The sequence below is a fragment of the Rhinoderma darwinii genome, chromosome 2 (genome assembly GCF_050947455.1).
Source record: "Rhinoderma darwinii isolate aRhiDar2 chromosome 2, aRhiDar2.hap1, whole genome shotgun sequence".
Taxonomy (NCBI): Eukaryota; Metazoa; Chordata; class Amphibia; order Anura; family Rhinodermatidae; genus Rhinoderma; species Rhinoderma darwinii.
Genome location: NC_134688.1, coordinates 230,853,056 through 230,880,493, shown reverse-complemented (window position 1 = coordinate 230,880,493; position 27,438 = coordinate 230,853,056). Strand labels below are relative to the sequence as shown.

Genomic DNA, 27,438 nt, shown 5'->3' with positions numbered 1-27,438 from the left:
CAGACAATTATAGGTTATATAGAAATTATTTGTCACCCACTAACACAAGGTATTGCTGGTTTAATAGGTGAAATTCTGGTGACCCGTTCCCTTTAAGTCTGCTTGTGTGGAATTACTTGTTGATAGTTTGCTGTAATATAGCCGCATTTACAGCCACAATGGCCAGACCGCCTGCCGTTCTGCTCAGAACTTGGTTCACCATAGAATCTTGTATTTATAATTAATTTGATTTCACCCATCTATCACAGGTAACGCCCTCAGTGTATAGATCAGACCAGTATTGATCTGTTAGTGTAGACATGAGAAAAATGGAACAATGGTATTTACCATCCAAGGTACAAGGGACTGTCGGATGTCTCGCTGGCCATTTTGGTGGCTTTATACACAATGCGATTTCAACTGATTACAATAGTCAATTACGATCATCTCAAGTTTTTTAGTGTTTTTTTTGTGTTTTTTTTTTAAAGACTCACTGGCCACTACCTTAAATATTCTAAATTATGATTGCAAATCTTCAGAAGTGCTAGAACTTTTGATCAAAAGATCAACAAGTCCCTCTGTGTAAATGTAATCGCTCGATTGTCTTGCAATTAAAAAGGGTGTTACAGTCTAGTAATGTGCACAATAATGACTAGCTACTAATTCGACTTCATCACAATTCCGAGAAATCGTCACATATAAAGACACGTCATGCGCTTTTAAGAGCTATAGGGGAATAAGCAGTTGAATCACTGAATCGTATGTATTATTGAGTAGTGTAAAGCTACCCTTCGTGTTACGTCCCATGCACTTGGCCGTAAAACCGTGGACCGTTCAGTTATATTGGCCGCGAACACTTTTCCGTATCGCTACGGATGGGTGTCCGTGTCGTAGAACTGTGCCGGGATTTATGGAGCATGTCCTATTTTTCGTATTTTACGGGCCATCAGCGGCCGGCCGTGCTTTCAATCGCGGGCCATGATTACGGGCACGGCCGTGTGCAATGGGGCCTTGGTTAGATATCTTCCAGTGTATAGCTTATGTCATTTCACAATCCAGCATCAATTTACATAGCTGAGACAATGTGAATGAACATCACCAAATAATAGCAACAATATCTTCTTTCCCAGCGCTTACCCCAGACCCTGCGAGGGTCAAATATTGTCAAGTGATGAAGGCAGCAATAGTCCAATATCAAAGTAAAGAAATAATTCAACATCATGTTTGTGATCTAGTAGTTGAGTATTGCAGTCCATGTTCGGCTGGGCTCACACAGCATTGTTTGATGCAGTTCTTAGGCTTTGTTCACATCTGCGTTGGGGTCCCGTACTGATGTTCCGTCGGAGCTTTCCGTCAGAACGGGACCCCGAGCAGACACAAACTGACACCAACGGAAACCAGAGACTTCCGTTTCCATCACCATTGATTTCAATGGTGACGGAGCTGGTGCCCATGGTTTCCGTTTGTGTGTGTGTTGTGCACCGGACCCGCCGTTTTGCCGGAAGCAATAGCGTAGTCGACTACGCTATTGGTTCTCTATTGCTTCCGACAAAACGACGGGTCCGGTACACAAAAGAGACAAACTGAAATCTCTGGTTTCCGTCGGTGTCAGTTTGTGTCTGCTCAGGGTCCCATTCTGACGGAAACCTCAGACGGAACATCAGAACGGGACCCCAACGCAGATGTGAACGAAGCCTTAGTGGATCCTAAAGAAATTAAAAACAACGGAAAACTGTTCCGTAAATGTCTCTTTTTTTTTTATTTGATCCAATTCCAGTTTTAGAAAAGTAAGGTAAGCTTTTACTGTATAAAATGTCAGATTTCATGACCGTGATCTGACTGAGGTTAACATTTGTGGATATCGAGCAGGATGGGATTCCTTTGTACTTTTCCCAACTGAGACGCCTAATGAGTTTGTTTGGCTGGTTAGCAATCAGATGTTAGCACATATGTCGCTGAATGAATAGAGGAGGCGGCAGCGGCAGACACTGCGCTTCGATTTTTCAGGCAAACCGATCAATATGTGGTTTTGTGGATTAATCTTATCATATAGTATTGATTATCTGTTTCAAAGTGAGGGACATATGATGTGCAATGTATATCTATGATCCCATACACAATGCCTAAGAAATTCTACATGTTGGGAAGGTAGGATAATATTACTATATTGTAAGTGGAAATTTATACAAAGGAAACAAATGGAGGTTTGGTTTAGAGGGGATTCACGTTGATGAACTGTAAGGCTATGTGCACACACAAAATTAAAAATGTCTGAAAATACAGAGCTGCTTTCAAGGGAAAACAGCCCCTGATTTTCAGACGTTTATTTTTAGCAACTCGCGTTTTTTATGGCCGTTTTTGGAGCTATTTTTCTATAGAGTCCATGAAAAACTGCTCCAAAAACGGCTCAAGAAGTGAGATACTCTTCTATTTCACGGACGATTTTTACACGGCAGTTTTGAAAAAGCCATCGGGACTTCCATTTTTTGTTGCTAGAGTGATTGTATGTATCATTTCTAATTGAAAAGGGATGAACTTGTGTACTGGAACTATATGAGGGAGTTGCTGTGCATGCAGAAAATGAAGACGTTTCTCCCTACTGATTGTAGTCTAAGTGGAGGTTTGTTGCGGTCACCATAATATATGAGCCCTGAGGGTGTCTTTTACACAACTTATTTATGTCTGGTTCTAGATGCATAGTACGGGCAAAAATGGGAACGGATCTATGCAGGGAGAACCTTTTACTGTATTGTCCTTTGCGAGATCTGTTCCCATGTAGAAAAAAATAATATACAGAAAATATGGAGTGTAAATACATCCTAAGGGTAGGTTCACATGGGTTGAATTTGCTGTGGAAAACTCAGACCCAGATAATACAGGGAATTGCGGAAAAGGGCACACCAAATTGTACTTTTTCTTTAAAAAAAAGGTTGTATTTACCTCCTTTGGCACTCCTCTAGCAACGTGCCTCTGCCCTCCCGGCTGGTCTCTGTTGAGCCGGCCTCCTGGGATGGTGTATCATCCCACGTGAGCTGCAGCCTGTGATTTCTCTGCAGCAGTCACATGAGACAAAACGTCCTATCAGGAGGCCGGCTGCACGGACCAGCTCGGGAGCAGGGGCATGTCGATATGGGGGCACCAGGGATGGTAAGCATAGTCTCTTTTTTTCAAATGAAATTTTTTTTGTTTTTTCTTCTAATTGCGGATTTTGCTGCGGGAATGCAGCTATTCGGCCTCAAAAAACGCACCATTTGCCATTTGTTGCAGACTTTTACTTCCCCAATGAACTCAATAGGGAAAATCAGTAACAAATATGCAACCATCACACAGCATAAATTGACTTGCTGCAGATCTGAACCGCAGGTCAATTTCCGCACAAACAATTTCCGTATTGCGTGGATGAGAGTTGTTAACCCTCATCCGCTAAAGGTCCTCTTACATGGGCTGTGTAAATGATCGCCGATCAACGAGACCGGTACCACAATCTCTCTTGTCCCCATACATTCATATCATGTCGGCAGCACATCTCCCTGTTTACGCAGGAATATGCGGTGCCGACAACTATAATATTTCTTGCTGAATAAACGATACGATCAGCCGATGAACGAGCGTTTGCCCGTTCATTGGCTGATTGTTGCCCTGTTTACACAGGGCAATTATCGGGAATGAGTATTCATATGAATGCTCATTTTCCGGCTTATTGGCCCGTGTAAAAGGGCCTTAATATGCTACCGATTTTCAGCCAGCAAATCTGGACGTAAAGCTTGCAGCAGTTAAGTTACATCTGTACAGAGCCTAAGGCTGCATTCACATACAACATTTATACAGTGAAATGATTGAAGCCTCAAACTGCTATTTGGAAATTAAGTACTGCAGGAGAAAATTATTATTATTATTATTATTATTATTAAGAATCTTTGTTAGACTTTCAAAACATATAAAAATATTAACTAATAAAAGCATAATACATAAATAAGAAAGCAAAAAGTGTAATCTTAAAAAAGGAGGCCTTTACTCAAAGAAGAACAACAAGTTTATGGGGTGGGAGTAAGTGGGGTGAAAGAAAGGGAACCCCATAACCGATCATGTGGGGGCACCAGCAGATTCCAGCTGAATGAAAATTCAAGCCCTAAATTCACCAGGAGTTCCTGACATCACTGACCTATTTTAATTGAAATCTGTTTGTAATTCTTTTTATCTGACATCTCTTTCTCAAAGTGCAGAATAAGGGTATGTTCACACGCAGTGACCAAAAACGGCTGAAAATACGGAGCTGTTTTCAAACGAAAACCGCTCCTGATTTTCAGACGTTTTTGTAGCAACTCGCGTATTTTACGGCCGTTATTGGAGCTGTTTTTCAATGGAGTCAATAAAAAACTGCTCCAAAAACGCCCCAAGAAGTGACATGCACTTCTTTTTCGCGGGCGTCTTTTTACGCGCCGTATTTTGACAGAGACGCGTAAAATTAAGGCTTGTGGGAACAGAACACCGTAAAACCCATTGAAAGCAATGGGCAGATGTTTTTAGGCGTATTTCGGGCGTTTTTTCAGGCGTAATACGAGACGTAAAATGCCCGAATTACGTGAAAACACTACGTGTGAACATACCCTAAGGATGAGAGCTTCATATACTAGTTCTTTATATGAAATCATGCTCAGGTTACACTTTCATGTGTCCAGAATGCACAGTGCTTGCTGGGTGCCAGATGCAGGTTTTAAAGCTGACTCATCACTTTGTTTCCTGAAATGTTGCACAAACCTGCTGCCCATGCCAGATGCTGGTATAAACCGTAATGCCCAAGTCTAGACATGTACCCTATAATTAAGAAACGCTATGTAAAGCATTCGCTCTGTAATTTGTATTGTAGCCAGCCTTTTTGCAGCACTCCGAGTACTTCTATCATCTGTGGTTCTCTTCCTTCTGCATCATCTAGAGTTCTTTGCTAATTTTGTATCCTTCCTGAATGAACTTCGCAGGAATTTAAGCAGATCTTACTGTTGTAAGTCTGTCATCTACTTGAGCTCCATGCTCTAGGTAAAGGTCCATACACAATAAGGAGCACTTGTATCCATGTGGACACCCATGAAGCAGCGCTGGGGTTTTGAGAAGATTTTTGTAAACCGCAATTGGGAGGATACATAGCAACATGTAACATGTGGCAGTGTGGTACATTTATTATCATTATTTAATTGGTATTTTTTATATAGCACCATCTTCCATGATGTCACACTTAAAAAAAACAAAAAACATTTACAGATGATACATTATATCAAACACATAAAAATGCAGCCTGTTATTCATAGTGTAACAGAACAATTTTGAGTCACTGAGTAAAATAGATACATTGAGGTAAGTTTTTAGGGTGCCTTTGGTAGGTTAGAGAGTAAGGCCTCCTTATTCACAAGAGCGTGTCCGATTTGCATCCACAAAAAAAGGAGCGGTTTTCATGCATATGAATGTCCATGTTGCGTCAGTGTGGGTTTTGTGTGTCATCTGTTTTTTTTTCTCCGTTTTTCTCCTCTGCAAGCACTTCCTGATTTAACTTATTTTTCTGCAATTCTTTAGCAAGTGATCCGTGAAAAATGTGTGCTGTCCTTCTTTTTTTTTTTTTTCATTCATCCATACACTTTAAGGCTGGGTTCACACGACCATGTTACGTCCGTAAAGTACGGAACGTATTTCGGCCGGAAGACCCGGACCGAACACACTGCAGGGAGCCGGGCTCCTAGCATCATAGTTATGTACGACGCTAGGAGTCCCTGCCTCTCTGCAGGACAACTGTCTCGTACTGTAATCATGATTACAGTACGGGACAGTAGTTCCACGCAGAGGCAGGGACTCCTAGCGTCGTACATAACTATGATGCTAGGAGCCCGGCTCCATGCAGTGTGTTCAGTCCGGGTCTTCCGGCCGAAATACGTTCCGTACCTTACGGACGTAACATGGTCGTGTGAACCCAGCCTAACTAGGGAAGTCTGGCAGGCAAAAACGAACCAGAATAGGATATGCTGAAAGTTTCTCACAATGAACACATGGTCCGAGAAGTAAAACGGATGTGTGAATAGCTCCATTGAATTGCATGGGACAGCACACTGACGAGAAACGCGTTTGTGTGAATAAGGCCTTAGTAATGTGGAAACATGGTAGAGGAAGTGATTACATAGAAAGTCATGGAAGAGATGGAGGTCGTGTGTGGGATGGTACGTGGAGAATAGTGAGGAATTGTTAGCAGTAACCAAATTGGACGCCATTGTAAGGTATGGTATTGAATTGTATCGTATGTGAGAGGGCAGGCAGTGGTGGGGCTGATGCAAAGGGGAGTTTTGGATACATTGGTGGGATTCTAGTCTACTCCTCAATAGGCCACATTGAGTCCATTTTGTTTGTTGAATGAGAAGGATGAATGTGAGAAATGTTTGTGTTGGAGATGAAGGTGTGGCTGTATTCTTTATGCTGTGTTCTGAAATAACACATTTTTTTTAATGTTACTCGCGCAATAAGTCCCTTTCTCTGGTCATTTCCTCTAATGTTTGAGTTCTTTATGACAGCAGTAGGGGACTGAGAAATATATATTTATACAAGAAGTGCAAATGTCTTCTAAAATTTCCATTGCACTGAGCCATAGAAATGTGTCAATTGTATGCTGTTATAAACCGCCTGTTATATCTTTGTGTGCAGTTCTGTATTTGCTGTCTGCTGCGCTTACTAAATGCTGCCTAAGACACTGGTAACTATGTACAGAGTACTTAAAAGTGATCTATCCAATGGTGTTGGTACAGTAAGGCTGGATTCACACGAGCATGTTCGGTCTGTAAAGGACCGAACGTATTTCGGCCGCATGATTACCGTACAGGACAGTTGTCCCGCAGCGAGGCAGGGACTCCTAGCGTCGTACATAACTATGCTATGACGCTATGCTAGCGTCATACATAACTATGCTAGGAGCCCGGATCCCTGCAGTGTGTTCGGTCCGGGGCTTGCGGCCGAAATATGTTCCGTCCTTTACGGACCGAACATGCTCGTGTGAATCCAGCCTAAAACAGCAATTCCCTCAATTTTCAGTCTCTATCTAAAAATCAATTGTGGCTTCCTTAATAGTCAATAAAAGAGGCTACGTTTACGCCATGATTGGTCCCAGACATTTCATGCTGACCTTCTCCACAGAGTGGATGAATCTATAAATACTGCCAATGTGCGTCATTGGCATGATAATAGAATTGTGCTCTGGAGCAATGGATGCTGCTTTGCTTTGTGACATTAATACATAAACTCTTTAGTTGGTGAGGCAACGCACTGAGAGGGCTGACTCACTGTTCACTTTGCCTGTCAGATCCTGTTATGTCCTCTGTCCTCATCCAGCGAGATCTTTGGTCAGTCCTGGATGCATTGTCTGTAGAATACTAAGGAAACCCCTTTTATAAAATGCTGTGGAACTGATTGTGGGATCAGTAATACTGGTAAGATATCATTTTTAAAAGACATTTAAAAAATGATTATTTTTTTTTTTAGACTTTTTGTCCTTCAACTTAATTGTTCCTGTCGATTCAGTATAATTTATGCGGTACACATTTGTATGTGCAGACAATGTAAATGGGGATTTGATTTAATAGTTTTCAAAAGCGGTCTGTCAGGCCTCCGCAGTTAGGACTGAGAACAAACTGGATTTCATAGTCTGATGACGGGCCATGCAGGGTCCTCTCCATAGAACCAAGTGGGAGTTACAAAAACCGCTGACTGCAGATCCCCACTGAGGCTCTTCTCATCTGCATCATTGATATCATAAATGACTGATAATGAATAGAACTTCTATAGTTCTGTGTGCGAGACTTCACTTTTCTCAGCTTGTATGATTTGCAAGACATATCACTCAATAACACTGTAGCATAAACTTTTGTTTTTGGTTTTTTTACATTTACTGTATAAATATTATGTAGTAAGGATTGAATGAAATTTTATTCTGATTGTATTACTTTCGTGGATGGCATCCCAGACGGTAATTTTTATTAGCTGATAGATTGTTATCTAGCCAAGCATTTTCTGTCTGTTTTGTCTATAATAACTAATGTGAGTTTACTTTTTGTTCTGCAGATAAAGCAGATGGCTTCCACCTTTTTGGAGTAGAATCTATTTGGCATGCCATTGTAAATAAAACGGCAACGTTTCCATCTGTCTCATGATTGTCAAAATGATTGGGAAACTAAAGCAGAATTTGCTGCTGGCCTGCCTTGTAATAAGCTCAGTGACCGTCTTCTATCTAGGACAACACGCAATGGAGTGTCACCATCGAATAGAGGAACGCAGTCAACCTGTCAAAGTGGAAATCCCCAAAGCAACGCTAAGAACTGCGCAAAGAGCAAATTCTAGTTTTGCATATAACAAGGACATGCCATTAATATTTATTGGAGGTGTACCTCGTAGTGGAACTACACTAATGCGTGCCATGCTTGATGCCCACCCTGAAATCCGATGTGGCGAGGAGACTAGAGTTATTCCGCGAATCTTAGCTGTCAAACAGATGTGGGCACGATCCAGCAAAGAAAAAATCCGCTTAGATGAGGCTGGTGTTACTGATGAAGTGTTAGATGCCGCCATGCAGGCTTTTTTACTGGAAATAATAGTCAAACACGGGGAACCTGCACCATACCTGTGTAACAAAGATCCGTTTGCTTTAAAATCCCTGTCTTATTTAGCAAAAATATTTCCCAATGCGAAATTTGTCTTGATGGTGAGAGATGGACGTGCCTCAGTGCACTCCATGATCTCTAGAAAAGTTACAATCGCTGGCTTTGATTTGAACAGCTATAGAGATTGCTTAACCAAGTGGAACCGTGCCATAGAGACCATGTATAATCAGTGCATCGAAGTGGGCTACGACAGATGTATGATGGTGCATTACGAACAGTTGGTTTTACATCCAGAAAGATGGATGAAAACCTTATTGAAATTCCTCATGATATCGTGGAGTGATGCTGTACTACACCATGAAGAAATGATTGGCAAAGCTGGAGGTGTATCTCTGTCCAAGTAAGTCTTGATTTTCTAGCGTTTAGCCATGGCCCCGAGTACTATCCATATACTGTGTCTGCCTTCTTCATGCTTGGTCCGATTCAGGCGTTGAATGCTGCATCAAAATCTTGGCAATAATGCTTTTTTTTCATTTATTAACATGGTGTCTTTTTCTTTTAAAGGGTTAACTGGTTAAAGCTTTTTTACCACAAGCATCAATCGTGTCTTTGGTAAGGGTTCACCCGTAGTAAAAAGGTTGGGAATCACTGGTCTAGAAAGAACATTCTAATGGATCACATGCATCGAATGAGTCTTGTAGAACTAGTGCCCATTTTTTTTTTTTTGCCTATAGCAACTTATCAGAGTTCAGTTTCCACTAGATTGAAGAATTTAAATAAGGACTCTGGTTGCTATGGGCAACAAGAAAAAGGTTTGTTGCGTGAAGCCCATATATACAAAAGGTTAGACCTGAAACAGAACTTGTGCCATAATAGTCTCTATAGTGTAAGGCTACAATCACACGACTGTGAAATAAAAATGGCCATTTAATGCTGATCTACTGTCAGTTTTTCATGGCCGTTTTGCATCAGTGTGTCCAAATTTTCATTCGTTTCCAGTCAGTCTGTCCGTTTTTAATGGTTATTTATCATCTATTTTCATGACCGTTAAAAAAAAACGAATGGATTTAATTTACCTGGGAATTATTTGTCCAAACCCTCTGATAACACCACAGTTCCCATGTAGAGCGGGCTGCAATGCCCCTGTAGATTAGTGTCACAGTGCCCACTGTAGATAGTGTCCACATAGTGCCAGTGCCCACTGTAGATAGTGTCCACATAGTGCCCACTGTAGATAGGGCCACACAACACCCCCCATAGATCCCACCAGACACCTGCTCTCTCTAGGAGTGTAATCTCCAGCCAGAGCATTGCAGAACATTGGATTCCGTTCCAGGAGCATCCCCTGATGTCACTGTCCATATAAGGATAGCGACGCCAGGGGCTCTTCGAGGAGCAGAATCCTGGAGCATTGACGCCGGTCTCTTTCAAGGAGTGGAATCCCTGGCCAGAGCGTTGCCGGGGATTCCGGCACTGGTGTCAAGGGCTTCCCCGGGCACAGCGCTTAAAGTAGGGCTGTGCCCTGGGAGTCTTCTTGACCAGGATCCGTTTTTAACAGCCATCTTAAGGATTGATGGCTGAAAAACGTCCGTTAAAACTGATCCATTAAATTCTACTGAGGGCCGACTGGCCGTGAAAATGGTCAAAAGTATGACATTTCCTATTTTTTTTATGGCCAGTATTCACGGGCCATTAAAAAAAAAAACGGGGGAAAAAAAGGGCTGTGTGAATACAGCCATAGAACCATACTGTTCTTGAAACAGATGTGTGACGGCCGTTAAAAAAAATCACCCGTCACTGCTGTTTTTCACTTTTGTGTGAATGTAGCCTAAGAGACATTTATAAAGAGCTGTGAAATAGTAAAAAAAATGTCTCCTTAATATCATTGATATACAGATTTTTCATGAAGCGTGTAATTGTTCACAATAGTCCATTACATTTACATTTCTTCACTGTTTATTTTGGCCGTCCCCCGTCTTTGTTTTAGATGCTCCCTGAACCAATATTTTGTTTGCTAATATTTGTATTCTACAGCTGAACATGTAAGTTTAACAGCTCTAAGTAAATACCAATGCAACAAGGCCTCCGGATTAAGATCTGAAAGAAGAATCGTATAGTAAGACGCCAGAAGATTATCACACAGATTAGTAGGGAGAAAGAGCCCGGCATTCAAACCAGGTATTCAGAATGCAGGCCATGAAGTCTTGTATCACAAATACAAATTTTGTATAGAGCTTGGTATAAGACTGTCAGTGTAGTCTTTATAACGGGCAGCGCAGTGGCTCAGTGGTAAGCACTATTGCCGGAGTTTAAATCCAACCGAGGACAACATCTGCATGGAGTTTGTATGTTCTCCCCATGTTTGCGTGGCTTTCCTTGCACAGCCCAAATACATACAGATAGGGAATTTTCATTGTGAGCCCCAATGTGGACGGTAAGTGAGGGCTACCTCTGTACGGCGCGGCAGAATACGTTGGCACAATATAAGTAACAGAAATAAATAAAACATGGCTTCTGTCCTCCTTGTTTGTCACTTGTAAAATATCTGAGGTTTCACACTGGACTAGACATTTGCTGTTAACCCTTTAATGACGAGTGACCGATGTATCCATCGCAGAGGGGTGCTAGTTCCCGCATTGTGAAAGATATATCCATCACAATGATCACGTGGGTTCTGCCCAGTGTACCCACAAGATCAGCGACTGTAATACACTGCCAGGATCGGAGATAACTCTTATCCCAGCAGTTTAACCCCTTAGTTGCTGCGGTCAATAGGGAGCCTCCACTCCGTCTGTCAGCCCAATGGCCAATGGATTAACATGTAGCCGGTGACCTAAACAAAGGTATGGCTGATTAGGTTGCCAATTGTTGTAACACTGATTGGCAATAATGCTAAGGAATACCAAGTAATTTCAAAGCATTGTACAAACCATCGAAGGATCGCTGCTTCAAGTCCCCTAGAAATGTAATAACAATTAAAATCTCCTCCAAAAAATAAATCTCCTTTTTTCTATTAGCTCTTTAAAAAAATAAAATAAATAATAAATATAAATATATATATATATATATATATATATATATATATATATATGTGGTTCACCATAAAAAAAAATACACATTAGGTACCCCCACAATTGTAACGAGCGGTAGAATAAAGAATTCTATATAACTTATTATTTATACAGCACGGCGCATGGCATAAATAGTAACAAAATATGGTAGATTTATTTATTTTATTTTTTTTGTTGCTATTCCCCCTCCCACCAAAAAATGTATAATAAATTTGTTAAGAAATTATATGTACCATTAAAAAATACTTATCCCGCAGATTATTGTGGCAATGTACTAAAACGTAAAGAAAACCTACATATTTGGAGTTGTTGTATTCCTACCGACCCGTAGATTAATGTTAACATTCAAAACAATGGCGGAATTGTTGTTCGTTTTTTGTTTTGCCTTCCCTTCTAAAAATAAAAATGTATAAAGGTTAACCAATAAATTATATGTACTCCAAAATGGTGCCATTAAAAAATACATCTCATCCTGCAAAAAAGAAGCCCTCGTTTAGCTACATCAACCAGGAGTAAAAAAAGTTATAGCTCTTAAAATGCAATGATGAAAAAACTAGTTTGGTCATTAGGGCCTAAACAGGCCTAGTTGTTGAGCGGTTAAACTGCAACACTACATCCCCCATAGATCACACCAGACACACCAGACACCTGCTTCCAAATCCCATCATTCAATGGCAAATGAAAGCCAAGTTACTTATTGATTGTATTCAGATGTAAACTCTTTACAGTATCATACCGTAGATATTGTGGAAAAGAAAGCACGTCAAGATTATGTGATTGGTTGGTCAAAGGGAACAGATAGGACATTCTAAGATAGTTTATGTTAAGATATGTAGGAGCTCCCTCCCTCTCTCCAAAACCACTCAGATGCGGCGCATGCTATTGAGCGCCGCAACTGAGGGGTTAAACGGGTGAGATCGATACTTATATCGATCTCACCTGTTCGAGCAGGGAAGCCCCCAGCCCTCAGCTACCTCTGGTAGATGAGAGCAGGGAGATTTAACGGCTCCCTGCTCTGTTTATTCTAATTCAGCGACGTAAAAAGTCTATTGCATCGGAATAAAGCCTGTTACTGGCCGCCGTGAAAAGGCGTATTGGCGGTCACTAACGGGTTAAAGAGGTTGCCTCTGAAGGCAACCCCGTGTACATATGCCCTATTAGGGCATATGGCGTCATAGAGAGAGAGTTTCCCTACTGGAGTTTTGTGTGAGTTTTCCTTCTGGTTTCCTCCCACACTCCAAAAATATATTCCTAGGTTAAAGGGGTTGTCCGCTTTGCACAATCCGTACTTGTTAGGGCCTGTTCACATCAGCGTTCGTTTCCGTTCCGGGGTTCCGTCGGTGGTTTCCGTCGGGTGAACCCCGCAACGGAAAGTGAAAGCACAGCTTCCGTTTCAGTCAGCATTGATCTCAATGGTGACGGAAACATCGCTAATGGTTTCCGTTCGACACCATTCCGGCAGGTTTCCGGTTTTCCGACTGAATCAATAGCGGAGTCGACTCCGCTATTCCGTCGGAAAACCGGAAACCTGCCGGAATGGTGTAGAACGGAAACCATTAGCGATGTTTCCATCACCATTGAGATCAATGCTGACTAGTTTTCCAAACTAGACAGCCCCTGTAATTGGCTTCATGTGAAATGATCTCTTGAGATAGGGAAATAAGATTGTGAGCCCCATTGGGGACAGGGGAAGGTGTGAGTTGTACACCACTCTGGAATATGTTGACACCATATAAGTAGCAGCAAATCAATACATATATAATAAGCCTTCATAATTGACTGAAGGTTGAATGTATTCCCTTTCTAATTTCTTTTCAACTGAATATACACTTAATGTAATAGTGAACCGTTACCCCGGGGGCATGTTCTACCGTCTTCTGGACTAAAATATCCAGGAATTGTGAAACATTGAACTTGACAGCAATAGTTAACCATGTAACTCCTGAAAGATATTTTGAAGGAAGTAAGTAAAGATTCAGGTCTATCATGAGTCACCTTGTGTTTTTATCATCTAAGCCTTGTATTCTACAAAACCCTTTAATGTATATATTAGTTATTATAGTAGTATTTACTGCAATGGTAGTAACCCCTCAACCACTACTATATTGAATTCATCAGCGGACAGAAATTGGCTCTGCATAGCTGTGGATGGAGGAATGCCAGGGGTCCTGAAGAAGGAATAAAGTCAGGCAGTTGAATGAGGAAAGGTAATGTTATGGGGCTGGATGTAGAGTGGGTGAAGTCATGGAATATCAGGGCAGCCATGGATGAGCATGTTATTGTACCACGAAGGCAGAAGCTGTTTCTAGAGAACATGCAGAAACTCCACGCTGTGCTGTGACTTGGCTCTTTTTCAAGACTTGTCACCTAGTTGGCAAAGTCATTTCCTGTTGAAGTAACTGGTAATTAGTCACTTGGCGAGGTCTTGTTGGTGATGCTTTACACTTCTGTGTGAGTTACTGCTAGAACTGCAGCAGGAGCCTCTCCAGAACCTTCCCATGTAGTTTCTCCTCAAGTCATTTTCCACATTCCTGTGTATTGTGGTTTAGAAAAAGATGATAGAAGCGAGTACAAAGCATAATAAGTCTTAAATCCGTGACCGCGTACCGGAAAGTTCTGCCCACCCAGTGACCGTTACTTCTTACTAGGAATATGCATTGTTCTTTGTCTCTTCCATGTTTTTCGAACTACATAAAAGCAACCAGTTTGCAGCCTCATGCTTTTTCATGCGATACATTTATTTGAAAGCTTCTAATATAGTTGCATGTTTCAGTATTTGATATTTTTTTACCTCTACATGTGACATATTATGCAGAACTAGTTCCAGGAGAGCAGTGGGGTTCATCATGCTTGTCCCCTACATGGACGTTGACGGGCCGATCCCCTGCACACGTCGCGTATTCGTTGCAGATTTTCAGTTTGGAATTTCCGCAGCGTTTTTGCATCACAAACTGACATGCTTCAGATTCCACATATCATGTCCATTTCAGTATGTCTTTTCTACAGATTTTTTTTTCCACAGCGTGTGGATAAGATTGGTTTAAATCCCATTTACTTTGCTGCTACTGTAGTATGATGTGGAATTTCCGCACAGAAAGGTGTTAACCAGGTTATCAAGCATCTGGCCGAGAAGACAAGGGGCCCACACCCATTCAGAGGTGCAGTTATTGATAACTGGAAGACGCAGAGTTGGGGAAATAAGGAAAAGACATACGGACAGAATGGAGATCAAAATGTTCATATGCCTTTGATGTCCTGACCTCACTTGCTGCTAAAGATGACCATGGTGGTGTGAGGCCGTATTTGAAGTTTTGCTTCGGGCCTGCTGGCTACTTGTTACACCCCTTGTCCTCCATATTGTGTATGCTCTTTGTACTGACTAGATTACCATATCTGTTCCTTTTGGATGTAGACAGACTAATGGAACTGATAGATATAATTCAGACCAGGACAAATAGTAGGTCTAACAGGATGAAAGGAATATTGTGGCTCATAGAGTTAGGACACTAGTGTTTTATGGCATGATAATCCTTCACGCGACCAGTGTGTGTTTATACATACATGACATGACCACTAATGGCTTCCAGCAAGTTCATTCAGCACGCTTACCCATTTCCATGGCTTAGTAGCAAAAAGAGGTGTTATTAGTTAACAATTGGGCACTGCCATCTGTTCCTGAGCGGGGCATAATTTGTACTATTCACTTTTAGTTGCTTGTTATCTGTTGTGCATTTGTTAACTGATCCACATACTACATCTCAGGCTTTCAGAGATCTCATTTAACCTTCTATTCATCGCTTTTTGCTTGGAAGTGGTTGTTAGATCATCTGAAAATAATGCCGTTATCTAAAGTGCATTAGAGCTGTCACTTCACGTTGCGCATTTGCTGGTAACTCCCATCACGGTTTCCAATGTCTCACCCATTCTTCAATGATTGTTACAAATGGAAGTGAATAAAATGCATTTAATATGACATGATAAATTCAGGTCCATCACAGTTGTCTACTCTTCCAGATTGTCCAGCAGTCTATTGGACTCCTGGCAAAGCACGCTGTTAGGCTTGGTTCATATAATACGTCGGGACGCCGTTCACGGGTTCGGTTGGATCTTTCCGTCTGGGGAACCCATGAACTGAATCCAAACAAAAACCATAGGTTTCCGTTTGCATCACCATTGATTTCAATGGTGACGGATCCAGTGCAAAAGGTTTCCATTTGTCACCGTTGTGTAAGGGTTTCGTCGTTTTGACAGAATGAATAGCACAGTTGACTACGGTATTGATTCCGTCAAAATGACGGAATAGAGAAAACAATCCAGCACACAGTAAATGTAATATCTACGTTGTGTGGTTGAGGCATCAGTGTTTCAGAGATCTTAGTAAAGCTCACAATGCCATCTTGTTGATATGCCATGTATGAACACAAAGTAGATGCTGTGCGACTTTGACTGAGGTTATGTAATGATGCTTGTTGTGCGATTTATTGCAGTTTATGAGAATATGGTGTGACCTAGAGGGACAGGATTTTAAAAGGAATGTCGCAACACACGGACATGTAGCTCTAGCTATGAGAATAATTCTAAATCTAACTGCTAGCTCCTCTACGCCTGGAGGGGAGTATAAATCCTGGCTCACAAAGGGACGCTGAGTGTAGTTGAGAAATGCGTATATGACATGACATGGTGTTTAAGATACATTTTTGATCTTGAGATACCCCTGAAACGTAGGTGTTTTCTCCTAATAGACATATTTTTGGTTTTTCAGAGTTCTCTATTTGCTGCCAGAAATCATTAGAGATAAATTTTGACTTTCTGGAACGGTTTTTAGATATACTTGCTTGTCTCCTGACAAACCAGCAAGTATATCTCAACCAAGTGTACCAAAGTTCAGCAAAAAGTTGATGTTTTCCCCTACATCTAGCTATACTTTAGATCTAAGAAAACTGTTGTTTTTTTTCCCGATTGGGGGTGGGGGGTTCCAGAAAGCCAAAATTTATCTAGTAAATTGAGTTTAAGCAAAAAGACTTGTTTTTTTTCCTTTATTCATATATGTTTTTTTTTCTTCTACATTCTCCTAGGGGAATGGGGGGGTGGGGGGTGTTATAATAGTCACAGCAGGGACAGTAGATGGCTTTAAAAAAGGCTTAGATCATAGCCTAGAACAAAAAAATATTAGCTCCTATGTGTATAAATTTTTACCTTGCCGTTTCTCATCCCTTGGTTGAACTTGATGGACATGTCTTTTTTCAACCGTACGAACTATGTAACTATGTAATTGGGGTTAAATGTTACAATTATAATTTATATGCACTTCTGCATAGTCTGACAGTATCTGCACTGATTGGACAGTGTGATTGTATAGGGACACGCCCCCATTGACAAGGGGTGTGGTACCTTCTTGTCAATTTATTGATATATTTCCAGGAGGAATAGCAGTGGAACCACACAATGCAGAATTAAAAAAAAAAAAAAAGATGTCCCAGAATTGATTTTATCGGGAATACAAGTTTTTACTAGAACCGACATGTTAGGAGAGCTGACGGCTCCTCTTTGAGCACACATAGCATATAGACTATTGGTTAATCTGGTGTCTTGGATTATAAAAAAAGATAAATAAATTGTAGTTTCAGTGAAATGTTGGTTTTTTTTGCACAATGTGTCCACAAATAAACCATTCCATGTTATTGTAGTTTTGAGGCCTAGATGTTGTTCTAAGATTAAGTATAGTGACTAGATTTTAATTAAATGTTTTGTACTTTGTTGAATGCTTTACAAGTCTTCTCAATAACAGTCAACAGTTTTATCTTCTTTTGGGTCCATGTGACGGGACAAAGGTTGTACTTTATTCTAGTTGTATCTCTTTTAGTAAACTAGTATTGACACGGACATATTCTTATTTGTTCCATAGAAAGCGTTCGTTGTCACATTGATTAATGGTCGTTGTTAGAGCAGTGTTTTTAGGCAAGTAAAAAGTAGTGTACGTGATGTGTGCTCCCAAAATATAAGCTGGCAAGATTGTGATGCATCACCTATAATGTTCACATTAGAAAGACCCAAATGTTACGTACTACGGTAAGAACTTCTTTAACAAACTCTCTCTCCTTTTCGTTACTTTAATAGTTTTATTTGGTATAAATCGGATTAATATGTTGGTAAAAGCTTAAAATACGCTTTGAGTACTGCAAAGAATCCGTACCTGTTCTCTGCCCTTATCCTACTGCCAATTATGTCCTGAGCTGACGTGTGTGATCTGAGAGACTAGGGTTAACTAGGGATATACTACCTGACAGCTCAATTTTGAGGACTGTAGCGGTATATACTGGGCAAACAGTCTGTCTAAGCCATTTTACTAAAGAGGGAAACTCCCTGAAGGAAATGTATTGGCTAGTCTTTTATTTTTTTCCATTTAAAATATTGAATACTGAAACATATATATATTTTTCTGTTTTTGGTTTGTATATGTTTTTTTCTATTTAATCTCCATGATTATGGCGCAGTCATCTTGCCTGAGTTGCAACAACAGCAGCTGCAGAAATTTGCTTGAAGGGGTATTCTCATCTTGGATGTTTACGGCATATTTACAGGATATGTCATAAATGTCTGATAGATGTGGGTCCCATTTCTTAGACCCGCATCTATCTCTAGAACGGGTCCACCTGACATCCTCACAAGAATCCAAGGAGCCTTTCTCTTATGTCTAGGTACCTGCTCTAAGGCTGAAAACACACATACAGTATTTGGTGCAGTTTGAGATTAAGTTTTTCATGCAGTTTTTTGAGCCGAAGCCAGGAGTGAATCGCTATACTCCTCATTTCTTTGGAATCCACGCCTGGCTTTGGCTCAAAAAGCTGCATGTGCGATTCAAGCCTTAAAGGGTATTACCATCTCAGAAATGTATAACCTATTAAATGTCCGCTAGAACTGGGCCCCATATCCTGCCTTTTGCCGCTCTGGTCACTTTCGGACGAGTTGGTCAGGTTTTCTGGAAACAGCCAAGCGCGTTTTACTACGGTGCTAGCCGGTGCTTGTTATCGACTCTCCACTTAGGTTTATAGACGGGAGTTCCAAACAGCGCATCCATCTCTATGATGTGTATATGCCCTATGGAATGTAACTTTTAAAGATGACCTTATTTAATCTTGTTCATTCTTGTTTATATTTTTCAGGGTTGAGCGATCCACTGATCAAGTCATCAAGCCAGTAAATGTGAATGCTTTGTCAAAATGGGTTGGCAAAATACCGCCAGATGTTTTAAGAGATATGCCAGTCATCGCACCAATGTTAGCCAAACTAGGCTACGATCCGTACGCCAACCCTCCCAATTATGGAAAGCCAGATCAGAAGGTTATTGATAATACAAGACGGGTAAGTTCTAACTTGTTACAGAAAACTGGATACCAAATTTGCGCAAAGTCAAAAAGGTGAAATCTGTGGCAAATCTGCAGCAGAAATTCCCAGCAGCATCCGAACCTAATGCACAAATGGTCAGTCCGCCCCTGGCTCTGTGACTTTCAGTGGTGCACTTTCATAGGATACCAACAGACCTAGAAGACCGTTCTTAACATGTATGCCCTTCTATGGCTGCCATGGTCAAGTTCTGTTACTCAGCAGTTAAAATGTCTTTTGACCAAAAATGGCTAAGCAAATTCACACAACAGGACTGCCAATTGCTGAGGCATTTAGTGTGTAAAAATTATATGTTGCCACGCTCAATATATAGTTCCAGACTGTCTGAAAGTCAGCGTGTGAACTTTTGTGTGGATCTTCATAGATTTATTTGTTGTGTTTTTTGTTTTTTTTAATGGTTAAACCCATGGTTCTATTTTGGGGTCACCATGTACAATGCAAAATTATATTCCGGGTTGTTTTAAAGTACATGGCTGATGGACACTGACGCAGTGAAAATGTGTTCTCTGTGTGGCAGATATGAGTAAAACACTTCTTGCCCTGAATAAGCAGCGTCCTCTGTAATACTTGGTTTAGCGGGGAAATGGCTTGCTTCCAACTCTATAGCAAAGGTTAGAACCTTGAAATGACAAATACACAAACTGAGGACCTTGAAAATTGGTTTCCTGAGTGTGGTGGAACTTTGTTGACCCACAAAGTGCCAGGGCCCCAAATCATTGTATAACTTTAAAGTAAAATGGAATGTCAGTTACCAGGACGGCCTTATCGTCCAGCCTTGTGTTCCTAAACTGCCCATAGACGAGATAAAAATTGGTCAAAATGACCAGTTTTAGCTGATCATCGTGATGGCAGACTTCCGTCTCCCAAAAATGTGATCGGCCGGGTTGGACAATTTTGGACGTTGTTGCCTGAAACTATATATGTGTATGGCGTGATCATCTAGAATCAGCCCATTAATTTGTCACTTTTGGGAGTCAAGGTTTTTGGTTTTTTTAAATGGACTCCCTGAACATCCAGTTTAGTCTCTACTGTTGCTGGTGGGATCGTTCGTACAGACGATCAATCAACTTTATTGCAGGAATTTATTAAGGCTGGCGTTTCATACGCCAGTCTTATTATAAAAAAAGTTGGCGTAAAATGTGCCTAATTTATTAAGAGGAACATGCCTTTTAATTAGGCATGTCTCTGGCCAACCATGCGTCAGAAAAAGGAATGCACGCCAGCCATGAGCTGGCATAGATTTGCGGCATAATTTTATGCCAGATTATATGAGTATTTGAGGGTATTCTAAGAGATGATCTACAAAAGTATATAGCAGAGAAAAGTCTAATTACTGATAACCGGCAAAATAACGGAACAAGAGAAGGACCTGGGTATTCTGGTAACAAATAAACTAAGCTGCAGCGCTCAATGTCAGGCAGCAGCTGCAAAATTAAATAGGATTTAGGGGTGTATAAAAAGAGAGATAAGAACCCGGGATTCAAATGTAATATTACCACTCTATAAATCCCTTGTAAGGCCACATCTAGAATATGGAATTCAGTTTTGGGCTACACATTGTAAAAAGTATATAGGAGAACTGGAGAGGATTCAAAGGCGGGCAACTAGATTATTAAATGAGATGGGAGGTGTCGCTTACAATGAAAGGCAAGAAAAATTGGGCTTGTTCAGCCTGGAAATAAGATGTCTTAGAGGGGATCTTATTAATGTGTATAAGTATATGTGTGGTCAATACAGAGAACTAGCACATAATCTGTTCCTTCCGAAAACTCTACTAAGGACCAGGCGACAGCCATTGCGTGTGGAAGAAAGACGTTTCAGACATCAATATAGAAAAGGGTTCTTTACAGTTAGGCTATGTTCACACACTTAGCAAAAAACGTCTGAAAATATGGAGCTGTTTTCGTTTTTCACGACCGTTCTTTGAGCTGTTTTTCTATAGTCAATGAAAACCGGCTCCAAAAAATGGCTCCAGAAGTGACATGCACTTCTTATTTTTTGCGGGCGTTTTTTTAACGCGGCTGTTTTGAAAAATGGCCGCGTAAAAAAACGCCCTGTCTGAAAAGAACGCCCTTTTTCCCATTGAAATCAATGGGCAGATGTTTTGGAGGCATTCTGCTTCCGATTTTTCGCCCGTTTACGGCCTGAAAAACGGCCGAAAATAAGCCAGTTGAACATACCCTTAGAGTGGTCAAGCTATGGAATGCCCTTCCCCAAGAGGTAGTGATGGCAGATACTATGTCAGCATTTAAAAAAGGCTAGATACTTATTTATTGACGAATGGAATTGAGGGTTATAGTTAATCAAGCAATGAATGACGGGTAATTTATTGAGAAAGGTTGAACCTGATGGACCTGTCTTTTTTTTCAACCTAGATTTACAATGTAAATTGTGGTAAATTTGTGGGGCCCTGGGTTCCCCCGCACCCTTCAGCTAAACCTTGCCCACTTATCAAGATGTGATGTTCAGGTATACTCTTACATTTGACCATGTAATAGGTGTGTAATTATGCCATGCATTTATACAATAAGGGGGCGCTGCTGCATATGTGCAATCCTATTATAAATGTAAAATAAATGTATCACTCAAATATCCTGCAAATAGATCGCAACCCTCACCGTTACCAAAAATGTATTCTAGTCAGCTCAAAAGCTCGATATTGTGGTAAACCCTTGAGCCAATGTACGGTCTCCATAGCAACAATATTTTGTTATTTCTTGTGTAGAATTCCCAGTGACATCACTGTCGTTGATTGCTCTGTAGGGTTGGGTTGTCTTATTACCCTACTTTGTAATATGACTATACCTCCCTGAGTATATCATTGTGCCTCCTAATCTATTGAAGTTTTCTCTGCTATGTTAACATTTTATAAGCTATTATCTAATACCTCTTAAAGGGAACCGATCACCAGCATTTCACCTATTAAACTTTACTTATTCCTCACTGGTCGCTGCTATAAAAAGTTAATTGCCGTTATCCCCTCTCCTATACTCCACCTCCGACTGTAAATAACGGTCTTCAAACTTTAGAAGAGGACATCAATGCACAAGTGCAAGATTTTGTGTGCTGGGGGAAGGCGACGAGATGCTATGCAAAGGAAAGGAGGCGGGTAAACTCGGAAAGACTTGAGGAATGAAGATTTGACTCTTTTCAAACGAAGATATGACTTTTATTCTCATTAGCATACGATGTGGGAACATTAAAAAGCTGAATACTAAAGCTACAGAGCCGACTAAGAAGACAATTATAGGTTATATAGAAATAATTTTTCACCCACTAACACCTGGTATTGCTGGTTTAATAGGTGAAATGCTGGTGACAGGTTCCCTTTAACCCCTTAACGCTCAGTGACGTACTATTCCGTCATGGAAACCATCTCGTTCGCGCTCCATAACGGAATAGTACGTCACGGGAGTAACGCCCAATTCGGCCGTCTTCCCGACACATACTGTGTCAGCTGCTGTCTTGGCTATGGCAACCGTACACCTAACAATGGCGTCCGGCTATGCCATCTACGGAAGCCTAGTGGGTCCTGACAGTCAGGACCCACCATGCTTGCGGTCAGTGAGTAGCTGACAGCTCCAATACACTGCACTACGCATGTAGTGCAGTGTATTAGAATTGCGATAAGGGACTCCTGCCCTCAAGTCCCCTAGTGGGACAAAGTAATAAAGTTAAAAAAAAAGCTGTGTAAAAATTAGAAAATAAAAGTTTTAAAAGTAAAAATCCCCCTTTTTTCCCTTGTCAGTCCTTTATTATTAATAAAAATAGATAAACAAATAAACGACATAATTGGTATCGCCGCGTCCGTAACTACCTGAACTACAAAATGATTTTGTTATTTATCCCGCGCGGTGAAAGCCATAAAAGAAAATAATAATAAACTATACCAGAATCACAATTGTTTGGTCACTTCACCTCCCAAAAAATGGAATAAAAAGAGATCAAAGAGTCGCATGTACCTAAAAAATGTTCCTGATCGAAACTACAGTTCGTTACGCAAAAAACAAGTCCTCGCACGGCTTTCTTGATGGAAAAATAAAAAAGTTCTGGCTCTTCGAATATGGTAACACAAAAAGTAAATGATTTTTTACAAAAAGTATTTTATTGTGTAAACGCCATAAGACATAAAAAATACTATAAACATATGGTATCGCCCCGCAGAATAAATTAATATGAATGTCATTTATAGCGCACGGTGAACGCTATAAAAAAAAATAGAATAAAAAAATAATAGTAGAATTGCTGTTTTTAGTTACCACACCACTCAAAAATAGAATAAAAACTGAACAAAAAGCCAAATGCACCCCATGAAAACTACAATGAATTCCTCAAGGGGTCTAGTTTCCATAATAGCGTCACTTTTGGGGGGTTTCCACAAGACCTCTTCAAACCGGACATGGTTCCTAATAAAAAGGAGGCCTCAAAATCCTCTAAGTGCTCCTTTGCTTAGGAGACCGGTGCTTCAGTCCATTACCGCACTAGGGCCACATGTGGGATATTTCTCAAAACTGCAGAATCTGGGCAATAAGTAGTGAGTTGCATTTCTCTTGTAAAACCTTCTGTTTTACAGAAAAAAAAATGGAATAAAAAGGATTTTATGACCAAAAATATAAATATGTAAATTTCACCTCTACTTTGCTCAAATTCCCGTGAAACACCTAAAGGGTTTATAAACTTTCTATATGCTGTTGTGAATACTTTGAGGGGTCTAGTTTCTAAAATGGGGTGTTTGATATGGGTTTCTAATATATGGGCCCCTCAAAGCAACTTCAGAACTGAACTGGTACCTAAAAAAAGATAAAAATGAGCTTCTTCTTCTTACATTATACTGATAATGAGCCGTGCCCACCCCGAGATGACCCCAGTTTTGACCGTTTGTATAAACGGAAACCCCTATTAGACCATTTCAGTGCACGGTTTTCCCAAGCATACACCCCCGAGAAGTGTATTTCTACACCGTGTTCCAAATTATTATGCACATTGGATTTAAGTGTCATAAACATTTAATTATTAGTTTTTCAATGAAACTCATGGATGGTATTATGTCTTAGGGCTCTTTGGATCATTGTAATCAATCTCAGACACCTGTGATTAGTTTGCCAGGTGTGCCCAATCAAAGGAAAATTATTTAAGAAGGACGTTCCACATTATTAAGCAGGCCACAGGTTCCAAGCAATATGGGAAAGAAAAAGGATGTCTCTGCTGCCGAAAAGCGTGAAATGAAAACATTGGATATTTCAAGAAAACTTAAGCATGATCATCGTACTGTGAAAAGATTTGTGGCTGGTTCAGAGCACAGACGGGTTCGTTCAGATAAAGGCATAATGAGGAAGGTTTCTGCCAGACAAATTAATAGGATTAGGAGAGCAGCTCCTAAAATGCCATTGCAAAGCAGCAAACAGGTATTTGAAGCAGCTGGTGCCTCTGGAGTCCCGCGAACCTCAAGGTGTAGGATCCTCCAGAGGTTTGCAAGTGTGCATAAAGCTATAATTCGGCCACCCCTAAACAATGCTCACAAGCGGAAACGGTTGCAGTGGGCTCAGAAATAATTTTCAAACCGTGTTGTTTACTGATGAGTGCCGTGCAACCCTGGATGTTCCAGATGGATGGAGTAGTGGATGGTTGGTGAATGGCCACCATGTCCCAACAAGGCTGCGACGTCAGCAAGGAGGTGGTGGTGTCATGTTTTGGGCTGGAATCATGGGGAGAGAGCTGGTAGGCCCCTTTAGGGTCCCTGACGGTGTGAAAATGACCTCTGCAAAGTACGTAGTTTATGACTGACCAGTTTCTTCCGTGGTACAAAAAGAAGAACCGTGCCTTCCGTAGCAAAATTATCTTCATGCATGACAATGCACCATCTCATGCTGCAAAGAATACCTCTGTGTCATTGGCTGCTATGGGCATAAAAGGATAGAAACTCATGGTGTGGCCCCCATGTTCTCCTGACCTCAACCTTATTGAGAACCTTTGGTGCATCCTCAAGCAAAATATCTATGAGGGTGGGAGGCAGTTCACAACAAAACAGAAGCTCTGGGAGGTTATTCTGACATCCTGCAAAGATATTCAAGCAGAAACTGTCCAAATACTCACAAATTCAATGGATGCAAGAATTGTGAAGGTGATATCAAAGAAGGGGTCCTATGTTAACATGTAACTTGGCCTGCTAAGTTTTTTTTGATTGAAAGAGCTTTTGATTTCTGTAAATATGACCTCCTGATGCTGCAAATTCAACAAATTACCATTTTACTTCTCTTTACAACCTTTAAAATGTTTTGATCTCTGTTGTGCATAATAATGTGAAACAGTGCATTATGAGTTTTTTACTTCTAAAAAAACAAACTCTTATTATTAGGAGATTTGTTCAATAAAATTCACATTATACTCCAACGGTTGATGGCTAGAAGAATATACTGACTGTCATTTGCATCGACTATTTAGGAAAATCAGCGAAAAATAACATTTGCATAATAATTTTGGAATGCGGTGTAATGTCTACGGCCTGCTTAGTGCAGTTCTGCTCCATCTGCATATGTATGGCACTATTCTGCCAGACATTCCTGTCTGTGAGACACTTGCGGAGCAGCATGTCTGTTTTTCTCATCACACATATTGCAGGTGGACGTTTTCTCTGTAGTTTTGCTGGTAATAAATGTGACCATTCTTATGGGAATGAGAGATAAGTAGTATAGTGCCACCACCCCTTGGCAGCAGACCTCGCTATAGTAATAGACTGTACAGTGTTCGAGGACACCGCAGAGACTCGACTAACAAGGTGGCCATTGTTGCTGTAGCTTTCACTCTGATGCTCTTGTTTCCTTTTCAATACAGAATTTTCATTTTGGAAAGTTCATATTACCACATCAGTCTCTTACAGAAACCACATTACTAATGTCCCCTCACTGTTTTGAATGTAGGAAGCACTTCAGTGGAGTAAAAGAAAACATATACTTTATCGGTTTCCTCACATAGACGGGAAGTTAGATTTGCCTTTCTTTTTATTATCTCATCATGTCAAAAGGGCAAAAAAGGTTTGGGCTCTCACATTATAATTGGCTTAATGTGTGGAAGATGGTCGACTGCAGGAAATACAACCCAAAAATGCAATCTTTAGGCCAGTCTTGCCTCTCTCTCTGTCTCTGTCTCTGTCTCTCTCTCTGTCTCTGTCTCTCTCTCTCTCTCTCTGTCTCTCTCTCTGTCTCTGTCTCTCTCTCTGTCTCTCTCTGTCTGTCTCTCTCTGTCTCTCTGTAATGCTTAATTTTTCCATGCAGAGAAATTGAAGATTTACTGCCAGGTTTCTTCATAGATTACAGCTGATCTATGGGGGTTCCAGTAGGGGGACACACTGTGATAAGTTTCTTGTAAAGAGACCCTTCTAACAAGTAGGCATTCTCGGATGCGGAAAACCTCTTTAAAGGGAATGTGTCGCTAGAAAAATATATATATATATATATATATATATTTTTTTTAGTTAAACGGTTAGTCAATAAATTATTACACATTGTTCTAATTTTTTTCACAAGTCACGAAATATTATAAATTACATTCTAATTCATAACATTTCCATGTGCTGGTCACTAGAGGGAGCAATTCCCAAAATTGCAGCATTGCAATGTGGTAAAGCAACCTAATTGCTTTATGCTGCAAATTTGTTGTAGACACATACGCTCTAGTGTGCTTACACAGTGCCCCCTCCTTTATCCTGGCTAGTGCCAGGAGAAAGGAGGGGGTTGAATGTTCAAACCTCCTACACTGTGTGCCGCCATTTTTTGAGCGAATGCACAGTGTGGGAGGATTAGATACAGTGGTAATCAGATCGTATAACACACACAAACATAACTTACCTGCTTCTGCCGCTGCTGCCTCCACTCCGTCCGCTCCTAGTCCTTGCTTCTGGACATATAGACGGAAGCCGCGACCGGAAGTAGTCATCTTACTGTCCGGCCGTGGCTTCCGGTCCACATAAAAATGGCGCCGGATGTCGCTCAGCCGAAGACCTTCCTTTTGGACTGTGTGGGAGCGGTGCATGTGCCGTTCCCACACAGACGGCATACGCTATAGTGAATGGAACGGCTCCCGTTCGCATTCACTATGGGGATGTATGTGCCGTATTCCATCTCTGTATGTGTCGTTAATCGACACATACAGAGATGAAAAAAATTCTCCCATAGAGAAGTAAAAGAAATAAAAAAGTAAAACACAAATAAATAAAATGTGTTTTAATAACATACTAAAAGCAAAAACATATAAAAAAAATTTTTTTCGCGACACCTGTCCTTTAACATGTGAAGACTTCTAATTTTGTAATAAATTTTACTAGCTATGATGAACTTTATTGTGTGTGTATGAGATACGGTAGA

At 40.7% G+C, this 27,438-nt stretch overlaps 1 protein-coding gene across 2 annotated transcripts in view; it reads left to right on the top strand.

Moving 5' to 3' along the window:
• TPST1 (tyrosylprotein sulfotransferase 1) overlaps positions 1 to 27,438 on the top strand; it is a 100,712-nt gene that overhangs the window by 31,209 nt on the left and 42,065 nt on the right. For both annotated transcript variants that reach the window (XM_075852912.1, XM_075852913.1), the window contains exons 2-3: positions 8,068 to 9,003; positions 18,838 to 19,036. In XM_075852912.1, coding sequence (XP_075709027.1) covers positions 8,153 to 9,003; positions 18,838 to 19,036 — 1,050 coding nt within the window. In that variant the 5' untranslated portion in view covers positions 8,068 to 8,152. The remainder of the gene's footprint in view (positions 1 to 8,067; positions 9,004 to 18,837; positions 19,037 to 27,438) is intronic.